Source organism: Uranotaenia lowii, chromosome 1, assembly GCF_029784155.1.
Source record: "Uranotaenia lowii strain MFRU-FL chromosome 1, ASM2978415v1, whole genome shotgun sequence".
NCBI lineage: Eukaryota > Metazoa > Arthropoda > Insecta > Diptera > Culicidae > Uranotaenia > Uranotaenia lowii.
This window is the reverse complement of record NC_073691.1, coordinates 59,495,525-59,519,288: the sequence shown is the minus strand read 5'-3', so window position 1 is coordinate 59,519,288 and position 23,764 is coordinate 59,495,525. Positions and strand designations below refer to the sequence as shown.

At 38.2% G+C, this 23,764-nt stretch overlaps 2 protein-coding genes across 3 annotated transcripts in view; one reads left to right on the top strand and one right to left on the bottom strand.

Annotated features, from left to right (window-relative positions):
* The window catches only part of LOC129737982 (uncharacterized), a 368,340-nt gene that overhangs the window by 308,076 nt on the left and 36,500 nt on the right, over nucleotides 1–23,764 (bottom strand). The gene's annotated exons all lie outside the window — the stretch shown is intronic.
* On the top strand, nucleotides 17,392–22,674 carry LOC129760420 (uncharacterized). Its single transcript, XM_055758073.1, has one exon. It carries the CDS (start codon nucleotides 17,392–17,394, stop codon nucleotides 22,672–22,674), a length of 5,283 nt encoding a protein of 1,760 aa, XP_055614048.1.

Here is a 23,764-nt window from a genome sequence, read left to right as displayed (position 1 = left end):
TACAGTGCACAATAAGGTCTTTTACATTATCTTTGGAATCTAATGCATAAAATATTAATCTCATGAAATTTTAACCTTATAATGTACCTACAGCTCTATTGAGGCATATTCTTTTGATTGTGTTTTTTGAGAAATCAGAAATTTTTATGCCATTGTTAAACTTTTTTGTATGATAATTTAAAAAATGATAGTTTAGAAATTCGAATGCATAGCAGAAAACTGGAAGGATTATAAGCGTAGCACAATCAGTAGTTTTGGTGAGATCAATTCATTTAGTTTTTGCTTAACATGTACATCTATTTAATTCTTTTTATTTGGTTAGAACCAAAATAAGGAAAATTTTTAGATTATGTTTATAATTTTTTTGTAAATAATGTTTAGAAGGGTTTATGAATTGATATCATGTCATTTTGTTTTTTAAATATTTTTTTTCAGTTTTTTTTTATATTAAAATTTAAGTTTCATTGAATTCAATCAGATTTAAATTTATATTTTTTTAACTATAACACATTAAAAATACCTATTAAATCTTGTTCTATCGAAAAAGGTAAAGAGTAAGAATAAAAAAAAACTTTAAAATAGTTCTGATTATTTATTCAACTATATTAAACGACAGACGCATATTAAATAAGGTTTACAACCAAAACTATTGCACTAGTCAAAAGTGTCTCCTGATTATATCCTTATACCCAACCTCCAAACCAAAATTATTTTGCTAGGATGCAGAGGTAACCTCGGTCCTAAAGCACGAAATCATTCTTTCATCCCTTTCTTTTTTCCAATCTATCTATTGACTGCTAGGACGTGGCCGGCGCCGTTATTGATGTTTAAAGAGGGAGCATCAGTTTTGGGCAGTGTGAATGTGTTGTCAGTCCCAGATACCATTCATTTGACCTTTGTACAAAATTGGTGGCTTCGGTCAATCACGGAGTAGCAACCATTGGCGACGTGGAACTTGTTCTACTTAGCCACGCCTGCAATCGTGGGACTTGAAATGCGTGGCGTGTAATGATGATTTCATTAAAGTAATTTATTTTTGATTGACCAAGGTTTTGAAAAGAGGGAGAAAATACATGCATTTTAAACTCAATTTGATGAAAAATTTCAAGTTCAACGATTTAAGGTGGATGTGAGCAGCCAATCAAGCTAAGCTAAGCTAAGCTAAGCTATTCACAAATTTCACAGATTTTTATGCGTAAATCTGAAATTCTAATCTTTTATGTAAACATTAATTTTGGATTCCTAGCTTTGAATTGGACTTTCATGAAGTCATGATAAAATTGTTTTTTTTTATTTTGCTCAAGTAAAATGTCAAAGAGACACAGTGACTTTTTAATTAATTCGATGCTTTTTTCATCACAGAAAACCGTCACAGAAATTCTGGGTTAACTAAGAAAAATCCAGATTTTATTTTAACAAAATCAAAAATTTATTTTCGGCAACCTTGGATCATAATCCGAATCCAAGATCAGGGTATAGGTTCACGAACAGAATTCCGTAATCAGCATGAAAAATCCTAGTATGACGGCATCTATAAACCTATTTTTCCCGGAGCCAAAGGAGAACTAGTAAGGCCGGAACAAATTTCAAATCCTTCTTTTGTCACTCGGAGTTGGAACATCACGAGGGGGGGGGGACAATAAAAAATAATGCGAAAAACAAATAAATTGAAAAGAATTGTACGAAAGCTTGTATGCAACCAAATTGCATACTATATTATTGCATAAAACCTACAAATCAAGTATTTTTTATATCGAAAAATTCAATAAAATCAAGAATACAAAATGTGAATTAACTTCCATCTTCCAAAATTTGGTTCTTGGTCTTGTAATCTTTCGGATATTTGAATATTTATTTGAAATTTACTTAAAATACTTCAAACTTTATTTATTCCCCCCTTCGGGATTATGGAAATTTCGAAGGGGGGGGGGGGGGGGGGGGGGGTGACAAAAGAAGAAATTGATATTTGTTCCAGCCTAATTGTGTTAAAAAACAACGAAAAAAGTGAAAAAATAGTGAAAAAATTCCTCAAGCAAAGTGCATTGTACGACAGACTGAGTCGATTTGGGGTAATTTTTGAATTTCTCAAATCCTTGAATTTTTAAGTAACGTTTACATGATTGAATTTGAACTTATAGGTTGGTAGGGGAAAATTGAATATTTTGTACTGAAAAATCAACATCATTTTTGTTCTTCTGTGGAACCGAGCCTGCTGATGGTTTTTGTGCCAATGTTTGAAATTCTAAAGGAAATTTTACGCTGAACAACTTTGTTAAAGATTTTAACTTCGTATCTTATAAGACATAAAAGTTATTAGCTGTTTATCAGGGATATATCTTTTGACATTGATAAACAATAAATTTAATTGACATCATCGCTGGGTGCTTAGCGAGGTATTGCATGACTACCAAAAGACATCCCCCTGTTAAACTGCTGATAACTTTTTTGCCTTATGAAAAACGAAGTTACGATCTTCGACAAAGTTGTTCATCGGAAAATTTACTAAAGATAATTTATAAATTTACACCAAACCCATCAGCAGGCTCGGTTCCACAGAAGAAACAAAAATTATATTGATTTTTTAGTACAAAATATTCAATTTTCCCATACAAACCAAAACGTTCAAATTTACTCATGTAAACGTTACTTAAAAATTCTGCAAAAAATCATGGATCATGGATTGAACCAAAACGAAGTTTTTTAGACCCCAGGGTTTGAGAAATTCAAAAATGACCCCAAATCGACTAAGTCTAATTGTACAGGGTGACAAAAAAGTCCGGTTACACTTTTTTGGGGTCGCCTGTAGACTACACGTTGTATCTCTCTGGTTCCATCAATGTGTCAAATGAATGGTTTAACTTTGCTGCCCAAAGTGGCAGAGTTTCGTTTCTGTGCAGTTTGTTTACATTGAGTTGTGAGCCATGGCAGAGTTAAGAACAGCTGTTATCGCTGCTCGGTTGGCGCGCAGATGACGAGAAGCTGTTCGGTTTGGAGCAAACAGTCAATCACCAAAATGATCGAGTTTGGCGTGTGAGCTTCCAGCAAGCTCCTGCGGAGTTTTATTAGCAATTTTTATATCGTATTTTACGCTGTCAAAAAAACTTCTCATGGTTATTTTTATTAAACTTATTCAAAAAAATAAATTCGTTTAAGACGCATGAATATAAAAAAATACAACGAAATTTGTTTTTTTTTTGTATGTTTTGGCAAATAAAGTGAATAAATCCGGGCAAAATCCGGGCATTTTAATTGAAATCCGGGCAACCGGGCCGGGCCGGACTTTTGTCAAATTTTGTGTTAAATATCCGGGCAAACCCGGATAAAACCGGGCAATCTGGCAACCTTAGTTTATCCGTGTTTGCCCGGATATTCAATTGAAAATTTGACAAAAGTCCGGTTGTCTGGATTTCATTGGCTCGGATTCGCTTTGTTTGCAAAAACACAAACAAAATTGCTTTGTAGAATTTTTTTTCATGCGTCCTGAACGAATTTTTTTTTGAACAAGTTTTATTAAAATAATTATGCGAGGTACTTTGAAAGCCAAAAAAAGGATTTGAAAACTGCTGATAAGCTAAAATGATTTTTTTTTTCATAATTTGTGTTGAATAATTTTTTGGGTTTGACCAAATTTGTTCAGATATTGCCCGGATTTTAAGTCGACAATTTTGAAATCAAATGCCCGGATTTGACTGGCCCGGACACGTGCTGAAAAAATTCTGGCAACCTTAATGTGCAGTCATATTGTCGTAATTTTATAATCACATTGTAGTATAAATGTAGGATATGAAATTTTCAAAAAGTCTTATAATAGAAACAGTTGAAATATCTTCCGTTTTTTTTTTTCAACTTAAATGTTACACCTAACCCAACTTTGTGTGTACAATTCCGAATTTATTCGAACTGAGCCCAAGGGCCGGTCTGAAGTTTAGTGCACACACAGTTGACCACTTTTGATGACCGGCGATTCCGGAACCGAGATGTGTGGTTTTTTTTTCACTACCGACATTCCGGCAGATTGTGGACCACCACAAACAGATGCCGGCAGCCGGCAGTAAATATTCTGCCCGGAAAAGTTTGGCGATTGATATTGTTTGCGATGGCTGGCTGGTTGGTTGATTTTTTCTGGGTTCGCAGTTTTGTTCTCTCTGGAGCCACCCGTTTGTGTGTTGTTCGCGCGACATGGTTCGCTGATCCCGGATGAAAAATAAAATTAATTGATCGAGCCATAAATCGAATGGAAACAATTTAAACCTTAATCAGTGGAAACGAATGCGACTGGGTGTTTTTTTTTCGTTTTGCTCCTAGGTGATGCCATTTTTTGTCCTCTGATTTGTGTGCAAGTGCACTGATTTCATGGTGGTTTATATTTGTTGATAATTCAAATAGGAGGGAAAAAACTTGAATGAAAAACATCAAACCAATGCAATGCACTGTTATGATAACAAAGAACCCGGCTTGATTGAATTGTTTCTGTTTTGATGGGATCACATTATAATTTGAGGCGTGAAATTGATTAACCATCCTATGGCTATTGACTATTCACTACCGTAAGGGTCGATTGACATGTTTCATTTCAATTTATTACTTTTAGTAAAGACAAATACAAGGTTGAAAATAATACAGGAATGGAATTTTGTAACACTTGTCTGTCAACATGAAATCCTTAGTTCACTAATATTGGGAGAAAGTGGTAGAAATTTTGACACTTTTGACACGTTTTGAAAACTTCACCATGCGGAAACATTTCAAGATCTGAAGCCTTCAAAAGTTTTTACAACACGTGTTGTATTCTCGCATGCATAAATAGCAATATTTCAACCATTGACACTTCTACCACTTTCCTCCAACACGAGTGAACTTGCTCTTAGTAGAGTCTGCACAAGGCAAATGCAAATCTTTAAAATTTTCTACCTCTGGATTCGATGGCACTTTAGATTTAAATTTGTACCGAATTATAAATTAGAGAAGCAGTTTTTTTTAACATGGGAGGTTTCAAGTCATAATTCAATTAGTTCGTCATTTGATGAGTGAAAATCACAAAATTGATGAAAATTTTTCATTCTCTTATCATGTATACACATTTGTTCATGTCATCCAAACACACTTTTAACAGTACGGTTGATTTTTTTTTATTTTTTAATAAAAAATATTTGGGGTTATTATGATATCTCTTGTTCTCTAGCCAGAAAATTTGTTATCTATAGTGGGATTTTGTTCTGGGGAACGCTTGGCGACGATTCTACGATGAAATGCTAAATTGATGGATGATGGAACATCAAATTGACGTTGTCCGAAAAAATTTTTTGATTCTTCAGATAATTTAATATGCAATTGTCTCTCTCTTAGAAAAAAGGTAACATGCAACAAATTTTATTTTCAATGAAAAACATAATCCAAACGTAGGAAAATTCATAACTCTTGATACATTTGTGAAGACGTAACGCAAACAAAACACAAATTTATGTTTTGTTTTATTTTGTTTGTCGAACTAAGTTTACATTTTTCTACCTATAAAGCTGTTAGAGTAGGTGATCCCAATCTGGACATGATTCCTTTCATGGCATTCAAAAGTGCCTTTTCATGTTTTTCCGGTCGGAATTGAGCTCTAAAATTTTGAATAAATTTTCATTGAAAATAACTCATTTAAAGACTCTGCGTATGACATTTTGATTGATTGTACTTTAGTAAAGTAGTTTTTTAACTGCATACGAGGCAATTTTATTGGAAATCACCATATGATAACCAGATGAACCCACCTTTCTAGTACAACTGCCAAATTTGAAAGCAAATTTAAACGCGTACATTTATTTGATAAATGTAGGCATATAACAGTTAACTCTGCGAAAAATCTTTAGGTTTTGTAATAAAAATTTAGAATTAATTTTGTTCTTATTCTTGGCATGCAAATTGAGTTTCCAGTTGCCCAGATTTGTTTGTAAAACATAGGCTTTTGACCATTCGTCCAGATATTGCACAGATACAGATTTGGCCCTGATTTTTGCTCAGGATGATGGAAGCAGCGCACCTGCAGGAGATCAAGACGGTGGGGGAAGGTACATCGCCGGCGTAGCCAACGACGTAGAGGAGCCACTCCCAACGATGAGTGAAGTTAAGGAAGCCATTCGCCAGCTGAACAGAAACAAGTCGGCTGGGAAGGATGGCATCGCAGCTGAACTCATCAAAATGGACCCGGACAAGTTGGCCGATTGCCTACACCGGTTGATAGTCCGGATCTGGGACATAGAACAGCTACCGGAGGGGTGGAAGGAGGGGGTAATATGCCCCATCTACAAGAAGGGCGACAAATCGGACTGTGAGAACTACCGAGCGATCACTGTCCTCAATGCCGCCTACAAAGTGTTGTCCCGAATCCTACTCCGCCGCCTAACGCCACAAGCAAACAGATTCGTGGGAAGTCATCAGGCTGGCTTCATGGAGGGACGGTCAACGACGGACCAGATATTCACATTACGGCAAATCCTAAAAAAAATGTCGGGAACACCAAGTCCCTACGCACCATCTATTCATCGACTTCAAAGCCGCATACGACACGATCGACCGTTACGAGCTATGGAAAATAATGAACGAGAACGGCTTTCCCGGGAAGCTGATCAGACTGATCAAGGCGACGATGGATGGAACGCAGTGCTGTGTGCGGATTTCGGGTGAGTTGTCGAGTTCATTCGAATCGCGCAGGGGGCTTCGACAAGGTGATGGTCTATCCTGCATGATGTTCAACGTGGCGCTAGAAGGTGTTATTCGACGAGCGGTGGGCGAAATGCGGGGCACGATTTTCAACAGATCCAGTCAACTTATCTGCTTTGCCGATGACATTGATATAGTCGGCAGATCATCTGCGGCGGTGGAGGAGATCTACCGCAAACTGAAACGCGAAGCAGGAAGGATTGGGTTGATGATTAATACGTCCAAGACGAAATACATGCGGCCTGCGGATCCGAGACCGACCGAACCCGTTTGTCCAGTAATAACAAGGTCACTGTGGCATCCTGAACATTGACTAATAATAAAGATGAAAGTAAGTAAAGTACAATATGAGTGAAGCTATGGTTTGAATTGAACCATCATAAGACTTTTGGAAGATTAGCGTGCAACCCGTTCAACGAGTCAGTATTCGATTGAACATTGCCCGAACCAAACGAGGATTTCACAGTCACGATCGACGGCGACGAGCTGGAGATAGTCGATGACTTTGTCTATCTCGGCTCCCTGGTGACCGCAGACAATGACACCAGCCGTGAGATCTGGAGGCGAATTATCAGCGGAAGTTGTGCCTACTATGGACTCCACGAGCAACTGTGGTCGAGAAGACCTCGCACGAAGTATAACCTGTATATGACGCTCATTAGACCGGTTGTTATCTACGGGCACGAGACATGGATATTGCTCGAGGAGTACCTGCGTACACTCGGAGTATTCGAGCGACGAGTGTTAAGAACCATCTTTGGCGGCGCACAGGAGAACGGAGTGTGGAGGCGAAGGATGAACCACGAGCTCGCGCGACTCTACGGCGAACCCAGTATCCAGAAGGTGGTGAAAGCTGGCCGGATACGCTGGGCGGGACATGTTGCGAGAATGCCGGATGACTGTCCTGCAAAACAGGTGTTCGCTACGAATCCGGTAGAAACAAGACGAGCGGGGGCGCAACGAGCAAGTTGGTTAGACCAAGTGGAGCGTGATTTGGTGAACGTGGGGTGCCCGAGAAATTGGAGAACGGTTGCCATGGACCGAGTGAATTTTAGGAATTATGTTCGTCTAGTTATGTCGTGAGACGGAATACTATGTAAATAAAAATAACTGATTTAAAAAAAATTGAATCAATATGTTCAAGTGAAGAACGATCCCGTAAAGTGCAAAAAAATCATTTGTCATGGATCTTGACTCACAGTTTCATTGAATGATGATCATAAATTTTTTATAATCAGTCAGTTTTTTTACTTCGACCGAGGTTATCATTTCAACAGGAGCAGATAAAATTCTTTATATCAAAACCGTACTATTTGTATCGAAATTGCAGCTCGAATCTTGATGCCAGTAGTGCTTAAATATCCAATCGTATCATTTTTGGTACGGAACACACTTAGACTGCATTCATTCTGCTCGGGATAATGATTCTCCGAACTACAGAGAAACTGTTCGATTTAAACGAGGTTCGAACAAAAACCCTCTTGAATCACGGGACAATTCGTTTCTCCTGAGATTTGTGATGAAATTCTTACGAACGCACAGGTACTCAAACAATCGTCCTGTATCATGGGAGAACTTCAGCTGTCAACCACTTTTGTCTCGCTTTTTATTAATAGTTTTTTTTGGCGGAAAATTTCGTTAGATTTCCGTTTGTGACGACGGAGGCCTAAGGAATCTTGAAGGAAATCAGCTGAGAAATGTAGCTCTTACGGCTAAATAGGACACTTCCCAGGAGACGAGCCATCAATCAGCCAAGCTAAAACAGTAAAAAAAGTTAGCCGTAATCTGTGTTGTCTTTAAAAAAAAATTAAACTTGATATCACTGTGGATACTTCCAATTTGTTCTGATTGATTGATGCGACCAGAATTCAGCTGAAACATCGGTGATGCTGATAGCCAGACGGGAGGAACCGTCTGCTCCAAGGGATCTACCGGCGGATCTTGACTTAAAATCCAACAGGTCAAGGAATAGACTGTCGCAACATTCTTTGTTGCATTACTTAACAAGGTTTCATGTTTTTTTTTTGATAAAATGAATCATAATTGATTAAAGAATAACATTCTATTGTTTTTTTAGGCAAAATACCGAGCAAAACACAAACAGAATGCAGCAGCGATGTAATATTATTAAAAAAAATATTAATCAAAGTGCTTTTATTTTTTTATTGATAATTTGTGCGGAATATATCTGTATTTAAATGTAAATTTCGAAAGCAAACAGTCTCGAGGCTACAGGATATTTTTCAAAAATTTCTTGAAAATCCCAGGAAAGTTGTTTTGACTCTACAGATGGTTTTGACAATTGTTTTCTTGTAGTGTTCCTGAGACCGTTTTGTAATTCTAAGCTGTTGAAAATACAGGACGAAATCATCCCGACTACAGGAGAAATTAATATGTATGTATACTTTTCAGCGCATTTTGGCACAGAGGTTTGCTAAATAGGCATTGGATTTTTGCAACCTCTTCTATGGGTGTACATAAGACTGCCCAAATTTGTATGGACATTTTCAAACTTGTGAAATTTTATGCGCTGCAGGCTTAATTGATCCTAGGCCTAGTGCAAGATCTCATACCAAATTTATGGACAGATCGGAACACTAGAAGGGGTCGCTCAACGAGCGTAAAGTTTGTATGGAATTTTGAGACATTTTGTTTGGGAGGAACATGACAATCCAGTTTTTCATCAATAACTTTGGTCCCCTTCGGCCGATCTCTTTTTAAAATGGTTTTTCTTAAAGCCTAATGACAAATATTTCATCCCGAGACTGTATTTCGATTCAAGTTACGATGAAAATTTTATTAAGCTTCAAAATTGGGCTGTTCACTGTTGATGCTGCGTCAAAATGATCGACGCGGTGCCTCATTAAAAGTGATGAATATCACACTTAAAAAAGTTTGCCCATTTTTTAAGCTTAATAACTTCTTAATCTTACAGCGAATCGAAATATAGTCACCGGATGAAATATTCGACATAATTTAGAATTTAATAAAACCGTATTCAAAAGAAATCGGCCAAGGGGATAATGTTATTGATGAAAAACTGAATTTTCATGTTCCTCCTGAACAAAATGTCTCAAAATCTCATAAAAATTTCAGACTCGTTGAACGACCACTTCTTGTGTTCCAATCTGGTTCAAATCTGGCATGAGATCTTGCACTAGGCTTAGAATCAAATTTAGCCTGCAGCGCATAACTTTTTCAAAAGTCGGGTCCTTTGGGGCACTCTAGTGTACATGTTATACTATCAGAATCAGGCCAAATACCCATGATTTCAAGGAATGAACATCTCAAGAATAGAGAACTTTCAAGAAGTTTATTCTACCAAAACTTTCTCGCAGAACTTGTTCAAAAACGATATCAAGTTACAAATTCTATGGAACATTGAACAATTAAGAATTTGAACTTGATAGTCCAAGTTCTTATTATAACGTCTGCAACGTTTGCAGCAGGTATTCTGAAATCAAATTTTTGAAATTCTTGTAAAAAATCTTAAAAGTTTGTGAAGAATCTTTTAAGAAACCTGTAAAATTTCTGATCAATATGAGAATCAATTTTTAAGAGTGCAAGAAACTACTAATAAAATTGCAGTGGATATCAGAATATTAAACAGACACGGCTACATGGATATCTCCGGTCTGAGCCGTCTTCGGGAAACAAAAAAAAATAGTCTCCAATTTCTGATTATATCAAAAAAAAGATATCAACCCAAAGTTATCATAATTAAATTAGGTAAAAGGGTACCGAAAGACTTTTCCCAGAACAATTATTGAAATTGGTCGTTTTTTGGTTGGTCAAAAACTAATCTCGCTAACTAACAGCTGCAACTAGAAAACCATGCAAATCACTGACTTGGTTTAGTCAAGTGGCCGCAAGCCCAATCATCCAGAATGTGTAATTATTCAGCCCAATTTTGGTAAACCTCAATAGTTTATGTGCTCCAGGAGAAATATGGTATCGTACACAACCGGTGCGGCTGCTGCCGGATGGCCACGGATAATTTCTATTTGGTCATCGAGGGGAAGTTCCTCCTTTCTACCCCTACTTTCAACGCCCACCCCCGCATGAGGAAGCGCATCTCGATTTTGGCATGGGGGTGTCAACTTGGGCCGGCTGTTTGCACTCGATAGTTCCGGCACGCGGCAAGTGTTGCCACACACCGATTGGCGCTAGTCCAATGTACGAGTACGTGATGAAGCGATGATCTATGGCCGGATAATTCCCGCCATTATTGCGTGCTGTTATGGTCGATAAAACACACGCACCCAACGTAGAACGTAAACAAACACGTAGATATACGAGACGGCAAAACAAGGAGGAACACGTGGACCCAGCACGAGACCCAATAATTGCAGATATGTAGGTGCCTACATATGTCAGTTGTTTTCCGCCGCCGGAACGGGCTCTAGAATGCAAATAGTCAAAACGGACAAAAGTCTCCGGAAACTGAACCGGACAGGCTTTCGAGTTTCCCGGAGTGATGGTAAATATATTTATTTATTGGTGTCGTGATGCCGGGGCAATTGAAATTCGTCATAAATTTTTAACATCGATTGATCAGATCTTGCGTCATTCAAATTGATACAGCCTTCAACTGCCTTCAGAAAATGTTTTTGGGAGAATTTAGGTATTCATGACTAGCCAAGGCCGAGTGAACGAGTAGTTAAACAAATGAATTTACCGTAGTAAGGTGAAATTACTTGATCCCAAAAGGTGTTTACAAACAAGTGTAAACAATCATGACAGAAAATTGGCTTACCTCCGGCGTTATTTATTCCTATTATCTCGTTAGGCCTAAGACATTTTCACGTTCACGAATTAAAACTTATTTCCAAAACTTTATTTTTAATCGCTTTTATAGTAAAAAAAATCGCATTTATCATTACAAATTTAATGCTGTTATGGAATATTCATAAAGAAACCAATTTCAGCCTTAATTGTATTATGTGTTTCTTAATCTTCGAGATACTTAACTCAGTTTTGAAAAATAACATAGGGGATTGAAGGGCATAACGAGCACCCGGGGCATAGTAAGCACCCTTCTTTTCCACGAAAGTACGATTTATATGATAATTTTTTATGAGAAACAGTTTTGTTATACCTGTAGTGTTAATTTTTCAGCAAAAATGAAATATCCTTATCATCTTCACAGAAATATTTTAAAAAAAACCCAATTTGGTTCTAAAGTGACAGTAATATTATAATATTTGAGCACCGGAAAATATGCTCTTATGATCTGTGAATCCTCTTGATCAATAATATACGCACTGCAACATGATGTACTCATTGTTCCGCAATTTTCACCATCACTTTGATTTTTGACCCGGGGCGTATAGAGCGCCGTTAATCGGGGCACGATGAGCATTTTCTGCCGTAGAATCCAGCACCGAATTCAACACAATGAAGTCAACTGGGTTAAAGAGCCACAGCTTGATTAGATTACATTTAAAGATTTAGCCTATTTGTTAGGTGTCGGGAAGGTAATCAGAAGACTTGAGTTCGATTCCTGGTCAAGGGGATTTTTTTTTAATTTACCTCTATAATACAGTTGATTTTATCGAGTTGATTTCGCTGCTAGATTCCACGGCAAGAAACGCTCATTGTTCCCCGATAAAAGATGCTTATACTGCCCCAGTGAGGGGTTCTTATTGTGCCTCTTCAGTGACTGATCCACTCTATTCCACACTATTTTTACAAGTAAGCTACGAGATATGTATATGTCCGCATTAAATCCAACAGTTTTTTTTTATTTATTTACGACCTCTAGGATTAAGAAAATTTATTAAAATAGGTTTAAACCTGACAGGAATTCTCTTCACACAGTATAAACTCAGGAACATGTACAGTATAATGCATATTATCCCTTGAAGAAAGCCGAGATCGAAGGCCGAAACGTCGAAAAAACTGTAAAATTCTTTAACTTGCTTCCTAAAGACAGAAATGCCAATATCTTGATTTTCTTGATTGAAATTATCTAACAAATGAATTTCGTACGTCGGTAGACTTTAAAACCTTATTTTCTTCGTAACTGTTCAAATTACTCCATAATCAAAATATTAAAACTTGATCATTGAAATTAATCAAATATGTTCCTTCAAATTTTTTTTACCAACTGTCATTATTTCACCGTGAATATGGCGACCGGTGAATTTGGCGAAACTAAAAATTGAAGTGGAAAAATGTATTTTTATTGTCTTTAATAAATAATTTTAATGTTTTCAGCAGTGGAAAAGTTTTGTGTCAACAAATTTTGAACATAAGATGTTATTATCAAAGATTATTAAACACAAAAGATCGATTTTAGTTCAAATTAATCTTCTTTATAGCAATTTCAAGATTTTTTCTTGAAATAAAGCCATGTAGAATATCAATTTGATAGTGAACATCTAATTAAAGTGAATTATAAAGTTTTTATGGAAACTTAACAACCGTTATCCCTTACGTCGATTAAAAAAAAAAGAGTTCAAAGAAAAATAATCCAAAAATTTTCTCCAGCAAATTTCAAATTTCAATATTGCTCAACTTAGGCTTTTCAAGTGTGTTTCTCAAAATTTGCTTTATGGGCAGATAATCCTTTGTTTTTCATATGTAGAAAAACAGAAATCTTAGTCCTTTTTACATATTTTTAGGCAAAGCTAGCAAAATTTCACTTCGATCTTCCAAAATTATCCATTCAGACAATAAAAACAAATTAAAGAAAGAAATCAGAAACACTTGTATCAAAAACGCTTAAATTCACCCACATCTTTATATGATTTGCATAACCAAAAAAGTTTACTTTTTAGAGGGGCTAACCAAATACAAATAACAACACTAGCATTAGTGTGACGTTAAAATACTTATGTCGATTATTTCAAGTGTTTTTAAAATCCAAATGATGATTTTAAACAGTGTACAGCTAAAAAACAGTACAATTGCATTTTTAAACTTTTTAATACCTTTATACCATAACATAAACGATAAAATATATCATGAACAAAGACACTCTACACTTTTGAACGAAAATTAAGACACTGGAAATGGTTTCTGAATGTTTTCTAAAAAAGCGTGATAAAATTGAAACCGTGATAAAATCGAGCGTGAATTTAACGAGTATTGATAAAATCGAACAGTGATAAAATCGAAAAACTACCGTATTAAAGCATTTTATTTTGCATTTCAAATAAGAACACTATTTTTAAGGTTAAAAAAATTTGTCACTTATCTGTTCGTCCCGTTAGAACATGTGAATGTAAAAGTTTTCTTGAATTGAATTCCGCAGTTTCCATCTCGATCCCGGTCCTGTCTGTTTGAAGTTGTAACCACTTGAAGAATGACCTCGCTGTGTCCTTTTCTCTCATACATCATGTTGAAATCCGCGGGTTAAAAATACTGAACTTGGATTCAAGTTTTTTATAAATTTTATAATAAAAAATTCCCTGTACAAAAACTACGTTCCATAATCTTGATTTTTTTTGTCGGGAGCGTTCTTACTAAAGATCTAATATAAAATTAAATTATATTCTAATTTTTAAATTAAACTAACAAATAAGGCTTTGATCATTTAGTATCCGGGCAGTTACAAACGTGTGTATTTTAAAAACTGTGCATTTGATCGAAAAACTTTCTATGGAGAAAATGAAGGTGTTAATATGACATTTAATTTAAAAATATAAAAAAAAATATTTATCAAAGATTTCAAGAAATACTCTTACTTTTTCATAACGTCTCTTTTTGATCTTTGCACACTTTTTTCAGTCATGTATTGATTTATTATTTTTACCACAGAAGCAAAATCATGATTAACATAACATAAATTTCTTCGTCCTTCAGGACACATCCGTCACATTGCGTAAAAACCGGTTGCACAGATTGTAAGCTAAGGAACTGCTCACTTTTAGTTATTTACTTGGTGTCTACTAGTCAGGCAACACTTTTTGACTTCCGGAAATGGATGAATAACATTATTTAAGGGGTCTGCATTCAGTTATCCCCAATAACCATTGACTTTTTACCATATTTAAGATCAAGGGTTCCATTCCTATGCTTAATTTGAATTTCGTGTGGATCCTAGAGTGGCTCCTTTCACTTTTTAACCATTTGGTCCAAAAAAGAATCAGAAAAAAATCAACAGTTTATGAGTTTCCAAGTCGGCAATGAAGAATTTTCAAGGCGCAAAATGCGCAAAAGGTGCAAATTTGTGCAAAATTATTTTTACCATGTCTTTTTGCATCGTAAGTATCTCAAACACACGTTGATTTAAAAATCAACACAACGCTGCTGAAGTTTTGCTTAACCGTTCTCTAGTAATGTAGCTATCACCGAAATAAAGGGCCCGGATACTAAATAATCATAGCTTTAGTTTAATAATATTTAAAAAAAAATTTTTTTCGAAGAATTCTATGCTCCAAAAATGTTTAAATTGAAGTAATAAAATATGTTGAAGTATTTCTAATTAGCTTGTATTTGTTATCAAGTCAAAATTTTTATATTCTGAAAACAAAATCTCCCTGGAAGCCTATAAATTTCAACTTTTAACAAGACAAACTCTTTTTCTTGCTTTTGTCCCCCTCATGCTTTTGTTCAATTGACGACGGAAAACACAAGACATATGTTGTTATCTATCTTATTAATCTAATATTAAATATTTATCCTCAACTATTATGTTTCTCATAGAAATAAAAGTTTTCTGAAATCATAGAAGTAAGTTTCATTTATTTTAATGCTAAAAATGTTGGGTTTTGGAGGGTTAAAAATCTATAAAGAATTGAGAAGATATTTTCACAGCCGATCTCAAGGAATGTAGCTATAATCGAAATGAAGCTCCAGTTTGCTGAATGATCAGCTTTTTATTGCCTTGACGAAGGTATAACATAAATTTAGGGTTTTCTACAACTAACAGCACTCACATTTGAAGAGCTGATCATATACATACAGTAGGGTTGTTCGATCTTGGATCGATCATTTGAACACAGATTTTCGATGTTTTCGAATGGATCTGAAGCCTGGAAAAATGTTTTTTTTTTTAAATTTTCGGTTAAATCTTTACGATCTTTTGATAAACTTTTTCTCGAACTGCTGGAGATTTTTTTTTTTTTATTCAAATGAATCTTTATTAAGGCCTTATACTTTTACAAGTTTAAATGGGCCGGGGGTCAATAATATAAACTTAATGAAGTGGGGGAGAAAGGGTGGGAGGTTAGGATTTAGGAAGGGAGTGTTTGATACTTACCGTGCGAATGCACAACCCTGGAATTGATGAGTGAGGATTTGATTATTTTGTGAGATGGACTGAGGAGGGAGGAAAAGCGATAGCTAGTGCTAACGAGCCACCCGACGACGACCTATTGTTACCCAGCCAACCTGCTCGTGATCTCCAGTTGCCACCCGAGTCTGGAGCCGATTGGTCTGAGCGCGAACGCCAATCTGGCTAGTTGAGTGAATATTAAAAATAATTAATCGCATGAAGTTGCATGCTGTTCTTGATACGAAGTATCGAAAAACCCCTCGAGAATTCAACAAAATTTAAATCGGGAAAGTCCGATATCGTGCGGTGGCAAACGACTTGGAACTCCGCCATTGTTCCTTTTGCATGCGGTTTTGGTTGGGGAATCCCGAGCCAAACGGACAACGGCAAACGTTGGGATAGGACGAGGCGCTTTCGAAGGAACCAACCCAGGTAATCGGTCCTATTCCCAACCATTTGGTCCTTCGAACCGGATGACCTGGACCTCGGAGCGGTTTCGGAATTCCGGAAGGTAACGCCATTTTGCACGCTATCTGGTCTGGCGCTATTGTTCGGTCGGAACAATCGGGCGACTCCATTGGTATTCCTGGTTTGGCGTGGTATCGCCATCTTCAACACCACACACATCGTGCTCGTTTGATTGGGCAATTTGGATCTACGGTCGGTTGATCACAAGGGTGATCTGGTTTACGGTGCCCAAGCAAAACGCAGCAGATTTGGAGGAACTTACTGGTCGGTTTGGTACAGCGCATCGGTTCATCGTGTGGCACGGTTTCGGGAAACGGTCGGTTTCCATTGGGTCGGTGTCGATTGGTTCGGCAGCAGGGTACGAGAGCGGACAAAGGTTCGGTGAGGTGGCAACTATACAACGCAGGTTCAACGCATTGGTTCTACAAGGTTGGCTCGGGTAAGCAACAACAACAACGGGTCGAATAGCTCATAACCCAGTCCATCTCAAATTTCCCACTCGGTTCGGTTGGATCATTCATCAATCAACATTCAACATTCCTCACAACATTCATCAATCAACTCTCATCAATGAAATTCATCAATCAACTCTAATTCCAACAATCTTCGAGCAACTTTAGTTAAATTTTCGAAGTGTTTTCCGACCGTGGTGGTACTGCAGTGGTTCTGCATTTATGTACAGCATATTGTTAATTTGTGTCGGTTTTTTTTTTTTTTTTTTTTGTGTTTCATGTTTGTGAATGAGAAAATTTATAATAATAGGGTATGAAGTTTATTGAATCCAATTTTATCAACATTTTTAAATAAAATACTAAAAATATAATTTTTGTTGATTACACTTTTTGCGTGTGAAGCCCTGGGTGTGTTACCGGCTGGAATTCAAGTCTCATTCGTTGGTTGAAATCAAACTGGAGTTAAGATTCTCTTTGGAATATTTTGTTGAGACAAGTTGGAACTAAGGTTCACTTTGTTGGTTTAGATTGGAAAAGTCCAAAATGCCTCCCAAGGTATCCAAGTCAAGCAGTCTAAAGACTTTGCGGGTTAAATTGTCGGAAACTATTACGGATTTTGAACATATAAGAAAGTTTATTTCAATTATCGGAGAAACTACCACGTGCAGTCAGGTTAAGGTGAGACTGGAAAGGCTTGACGGTTTGTGGGAGAGATTTAGCGATACGATTATCGAAGTTAAAACTCATGAAGATTTTGTTGCGGAAGACTTTAACTTTTCTAAGGAACGCCAAGATGTTAGCGATTTTTACTATGAGGCCAAGGCTGTGTTGATGGATAAGCTTAAGGAGCTGCAGGAGCCTTTTGTCGATAGTGTTGATCGCTTGAATGAATCGGCTGCTCATCATACTCTAGATCATGTTCGGTTACCACAAATAAAATTGCAGACATTTAGCGGGAACATTGATGAATGGATGAGCTTTCGTGATCTGTATACTTCTCTCATTCACTGGAAAACTGATCTTCCAGATGTAGAGAAGTTTCATTATCTCAAGGGCTGTTTGCAAGGTGAGCCAAAGAGTTTGATCGATTCTCTACAAATTACGCGAGCAAATTATCAGGTGGCTTGGGATCTTTTGGTCAAGCGTTACAATAATAGTAAGTTGTTGAAGAAGAAACAAATCCAAGCTTTATTTAGGCTTCCTCAACTTACAAAAGAATCCCCATCGGAATTGCACAGTTTGGTTGAAGATTTTCAAAAGGCGGTTCAAATTTTAGATCAGGCAGTCCAATCTGCTGATTACAAGGATTTGCTGTTGATACATTTGCTAACGAGTCGTTTAGATCCAGTTACTCGTCGCAGTTGGGAAGAACACTCAGCATCTGAGGAACAAGAGACAATTTCCCAGCTTATGGATTTTCTTCAGAAAAGGGTCACTGTTTTGGAATCTTTACCGGTTAAATCTGCAGATACTAAATTTGCTCAGCAACATCCTTCGAAGTTTCGGTTACCATTTGTAAAAACAAGCTACGGATCTTTTCAAACGTCAGGTTCAAATTGCCCCATGTGTTCTGGTGGTCACTTCTTATATGAGTGTGCTGAGTTTAAAAAACTAAACGCAACGGAAAGGGACTCGGTCTTGTTGAAACAAGAGTTGTGTCGGAATTGTCTTCGAGCTGGGCACCAGTCAAGGGAATGCAAATCGAAATTCTCTTGTCGGAATTGCAAGGGACGTCATCACACCTTGGTTTGCTTTCGATGTGGTAACGGAAATATTGCTAGCACAAGTAGTTCAAATAATCGGAACCACAGAAATTCGGTAAATTCGGCAAGCATAGAGTCAGAGGAGTCAGTGAACGTCACGTCAGTGTCGGCGTCAGGTGTGGAGCGTCCGGCTACGGTTTTGCTTGCTACGGCAGTGGTTTGGTTGGAAGATGAGTATGGTCGGAAGGTTCCGGCAAGAGCACTTCTCGATTCCGGGTCGGAATGCAATTTTGCCACGGAAAGATTGAGTCAGCTAATCAATGCAAGTCGGAAAAAGGTGTCGGTTACTGTGCAAGGAATTGGTCAATCAAATGCACAGGTGAAGCAACAAATTCGAGCAAAATTACGGTCGAGAGTGTCGGACTTTTCTCTAACGACGGATTTTCTAGTTTTGCCTAAGGTTACTGCAAACTTACCAACGCAATCGGTTGATATTTCGGGCTGGAGAATGCCCCGGGAAATAACTTTGGCAGACCCAGCATTTTTCAAATGCAGATCAGTAGACATTGTGTTGGGAATTGAATCATTTTTCTCGTTCTTTAAATCAGGTCAGGAAATTTCTCTGGGCAACAACCTCCCAACATTGATTGAGTCTGTTTTTGGATGGGTGATTTGCGGTGGTCAATCTCTATCAAACACAAGTGACCAAATCACCTGTAATGTGTCAGTTTCGGAAACTATAGAGGACATGGTTTCTCGGTTTTGGTTGAGCGAGGAAATCGATGTTGGTCCCAGTTTTTCGCCTGAAGAAGCACGCTGTGAAGAGATTTTTAAAAAGGACGTTCAACGTTCTGATGATGGTCGGTATATTGTCAGTTTACCAAAGAATGGGTCTGTTATTCAGCGTTTGGGTGAATCGAGGAGAATCGCGATCGACCGTCTCAAGGGTACAGAGCGCAGGTTAGCTCGGAATCCTGTTTTATACGAGGAATATCATAAATTTATGAATGAGTACATTCAGTTGGGTCATATGCGAAAGGTTGAAGAAAGGGATTCCAAAAAGCGGTGCTTTCTCCCACATCACCCAGTTCTTAAAGAGGCCAGTACAACGACTAAAGTTCGTGTTGTCTTCGACGCAAGTTGCAAAACTTCTTCAGGCGTTTCTTTGAATGATGCTTTGCTGCTGGGTCCGACAATTCAACAAGATCTTCGCTCGATTATTTTGCGCAGTCGGACAAGACAAATCATGATCGTTTCAGACGTCGAAAAAATGTTTCGGCAAGTTTATGTCAGGCAGGAAGATCGGCCTCTACAATGCATTCTTTGGAGAGGTTCTCCAGAAGAGGAAATAAACGTCTACGAAATGAATACGGTCACATATGGTACGAAGCCAGCTCCATTCTTAGCAACTAGGGCCCTGAAACAATTAGCTATTGATGAAAGAGAAAACTACTCAAAGGCAGCACGGGTACTGCTGAACGATGTCTATATGGATGACGTCATTACCGGAGCAGACACAACGGAAGAAGCGATTATTTTGCGTCAGAAACTCGACTCAATCATGAAAGCGGGTGGATTTTTACTTAGGAAATGGGCTTCGAATAGTCCGGAAGTGTTGAAAGGAGTTTCACAGCAGAACTTAGCGATCAAGGAATCAGACGAAATCCTGTTGGACCCAGACCCGTCAGTAACTACGCTTGGTTTAGTTTGGAGACCAAAGTCAGATGTTTTGAAACTCAAATTTCAAATTCCAAGGTTAGAATTGACGGAACAGTTAACGAAAAGGAAAATCTTGTCAGTTATAGCGTCTTTGTTTGACCCACTGGGCCTGGTTGGAGCTGCCATCATGACAGCAAAAATTTTCCTGCAATTACTTTGGACCTACGAAGACAGTAATGGTAAAAAATTGGATTGGGATTCACCTCTACCTAAAACGGTGGGTGAGGAATGGTGGAAATTTTATAAACAACTTCCCTTGCTACAAGAAATTATTATCAATCGTTGCTTAATCATTCCTAATGCTGTTTTAGTGGAAATACATTGTTTTTCGGATGCGTCAGTGAAGGCTTTTGGCACGTGTGCTTACGTGAAAAGCAAAGATGCAGAAGGCATTGTTTGGATACGGCTGGTCAGTTCTAAATCCAAGGTTGCACCACTGAAGTGTCAGTCGATTCCACGTTTGGAGCTGTGTGGCGCTTTGATGGCTGCCCAACTCTACCAAAAGCTAGCAGAATCACTTGAAATATCGTGTAAGGTATATTTTTGGACAGACTCTTCGTGCGTCTTGCGATGGCTGGAATCGACACCCTCCACATGGACTACGTACGTCGCAAACCGAGTTTCTAAAATTCAAACCATAACAGAAAGCCACACTTGGAGTCATGTTGCAGGAGTTGATAATCCAGCGGATATTATTTCTCGCGGTATTTATCCAGAATCTATTTTAGAAAACTCACTATGGTGGAAGGGACCCAGTTGGTTAATTCATGACCCAGAATTTTGGCCTAAATCTGTCTTACAATCGTCGAATGAAGTTGAAGAAGAGAGATGTCGGAAAACTGTTGCTAACGTTTCCGCACCGTTAGCAGACTTCAACGACTGGTATATTAGTCATCACGCCACATATACGGATTTAATACGAAAAACAGCGTACTATTTGCGACTCATGGAATTATTAAAATTGCCTAAAGAGATGCGCAAGAACTCCGGATTTTTATCCACGGCTGAGCTAAAAGTAGCAGAACACATTTTAGTTTCCCGAGTGCAACGTGAAACGTTTCCCAATGAATGGAAAGCTTTGTCATCTGGTCAGGTTGTTGCATGTAAATCCCCTTTACGTTGGTTCAATCCTTACATTTCTCCTGAAGATGGGATCATGAGAATTGGTGGCAGATTGAGTCATTCACAGGAATCAGCTGATACAAAGCACCAGATTATCCTACCAGCTAAACACCCTTTCACACAGAAGCTGATAGAACACTACCACGAAAAGCTGATGCACGCGGGCCCTCAACTTATGCTAGCTGTAATTAGGCTGAAATACTGGCCCCTTGGTGGGAGAAATTTAATTAGATTTGTTGTTCATCGGTGTATGAGATGCTTCAAATCAAAACCGTTGTTAGTTCAGCAGCAAATGGGTGACCTTCTCCCTGCTCGGGTGACACCGTCAAGAGCATTCTGCAAAACCGGAATTGATTATTTCGGTCCTGTTCTTATAAGACCAGGACCCAGGAGAGTAGCAGTAAAGGCCTATGTCGCTGTCTTTGTCTGCATGGCGGTAAAGGCAGTACATTTAGAGCTAGTGTCAGACTTATCGACAGGAAGATTCCTTCAAGCTCTGAGAAGATTTTTTGGACGCAGAGGAAAATGCCAAGAAATATTCTCAGATAATGGGACTAATTTTGTGGGAGCCAAGAACTACCTTCAAGATCTCAGGCATCTTTTGCAAAATAAAGATTTCCAAGAGAAGGTTTCGAAGGAATGTGTCAATGATGGAATCAAATGGCATTTTAATCCCCCAAGTGGTCCGCACTTTGGTGGCTTATGGGAGTCAGCTGTTAAGTCTGCAAAACAACATCTTTTCAAGGTCATGAAGGAAACAGCGCTCTCGATTGAAGACATGACAACACTTCTGGTTCAGGTAGAAGCCTGCCTGAATTCCAGACCATTAACTAAGATGTCTGATGACCCTGACGATCTCGAACCATTGACGCCTGCTCATTTTTTAATTGGTTCATCACTGCAGTCGATTCCTGAAGAAGAGCTGGTAAATATTCCCTTTAACCGCCTTGATGCAATTCGATCCGTTCAGAAAAATCTTCAGAATTTCTGGAAGCGCTGGAAAACGGAATATTTAAATCTACTACAAGGAAGAACAAAGCGTTGGCGTCCGGCAGTGTCGATAGATGTTGGTCGATTGGTCGTTATCCACGAAGATCATCTTCCGCCACTTAAGTGGAAAATGGGAAGAATTTACGAGGTTCATCCGGGAGAAGATGAGATTGTGAGAGTAGTCACTCTTAAAACAAAAAAGGGATTTGTGAAGCGACCAGTTGAGAAAATATGTTTGCTGCCGATTTCAGAATCGAATGATTCGAACGAAATGTCGTCATCAAAATTATGAAAAATGTCAGAAAGATAGAGTCTGTTTACTGTCAGAATGTGTATGATTGATAGTCAGAAATGTAGTTTTGTTTTGTTTTGACTGAACTGACTGAAAGAAGAATTTGAACCTGTATAAAAGGTCTGAAGGTTACTGTCAGAAATGTCTAAATAACTGTGAGAAAGGTCTCTGTTGAAAAGCATGAGTATGCTTTGGTCAGATTGGTAAAAAAGAGATGTCGGTTTATCAAAATGATTGATGTTTTTTAAAAAATGGGTTGATGAATGATTCAGAAAATGCTGCATTTTCAGGGTGGGTGAGGATGTTTGATACTTACCGTGCGAATGCACAACCCTGGAATTGATGAGTGAGGATTTGATTATTTTGTGAGATGGACTGAGGAGGGAGGAAAAGCGATAGCTAGTGCTAACGAGCCACCCGACGACGACCTATTGTTACCCAGCCAACCTGCTCGTGATCTCCAGTTGCCACCCGAGTCTGGAGCCAATTGGTCTGAGCGCGAACGCCAATCTGGCTAGTTTTTTTTTTATATAGAGATTTCTAATTTGTAAAGTTGAGTGATATTAAAAATAATTAATCGCATGAAGTTGCATGCTGTTCTTGATACGAAGTATCGAAAAACCCCTCGAGAATTCAACAAAATTTAAATCGGGAAAGTCCGATATCGTGCGGTGGCAAACGACTTGGAACTCCGCCATTGTTCCTTTTGCATGCGGTTTTGGTTGGGGAATCCTGAGCCAAACGGACAACGGCAAACGTTGGGATAGGACGAGGCGCTTTCGAAGGAACCAACCCAGGTAATCGGTCCTATTCCCAACCAGGGAGGATGAATGAGGATACATTTTATTGCGATTTGCGCTCCGTGAACGGGTCAGAATAGAACAGTTGTTGCCAACTGTGTGAAGATGTTCATCTTCCACATTTCCGATCGGCACGGGAGGGGGTGGCTGGGAAGTGATTCTCTTCCTAGGGGGGGAATCAGATTCCAACACGGGGCTTGGCGTTGTGGTGGCTGCTGTGAAGTGATCTCTCTTCGGTAATTGTTTAGTTGTTTCCTTCTGCTGTTGGTGGTCTTCTTTTTGGTTCGTTT

Bases quoted from the DNA above. Each gene is read 5' to 3' on its own strand.
- LOC129760420 (XM_055758073.1), top strand. From the start codon at position 17,392: ATGCCTCCCAAGGTATCCAAGTCAAGCAGTCTAAAGACTTTGCGGGTT.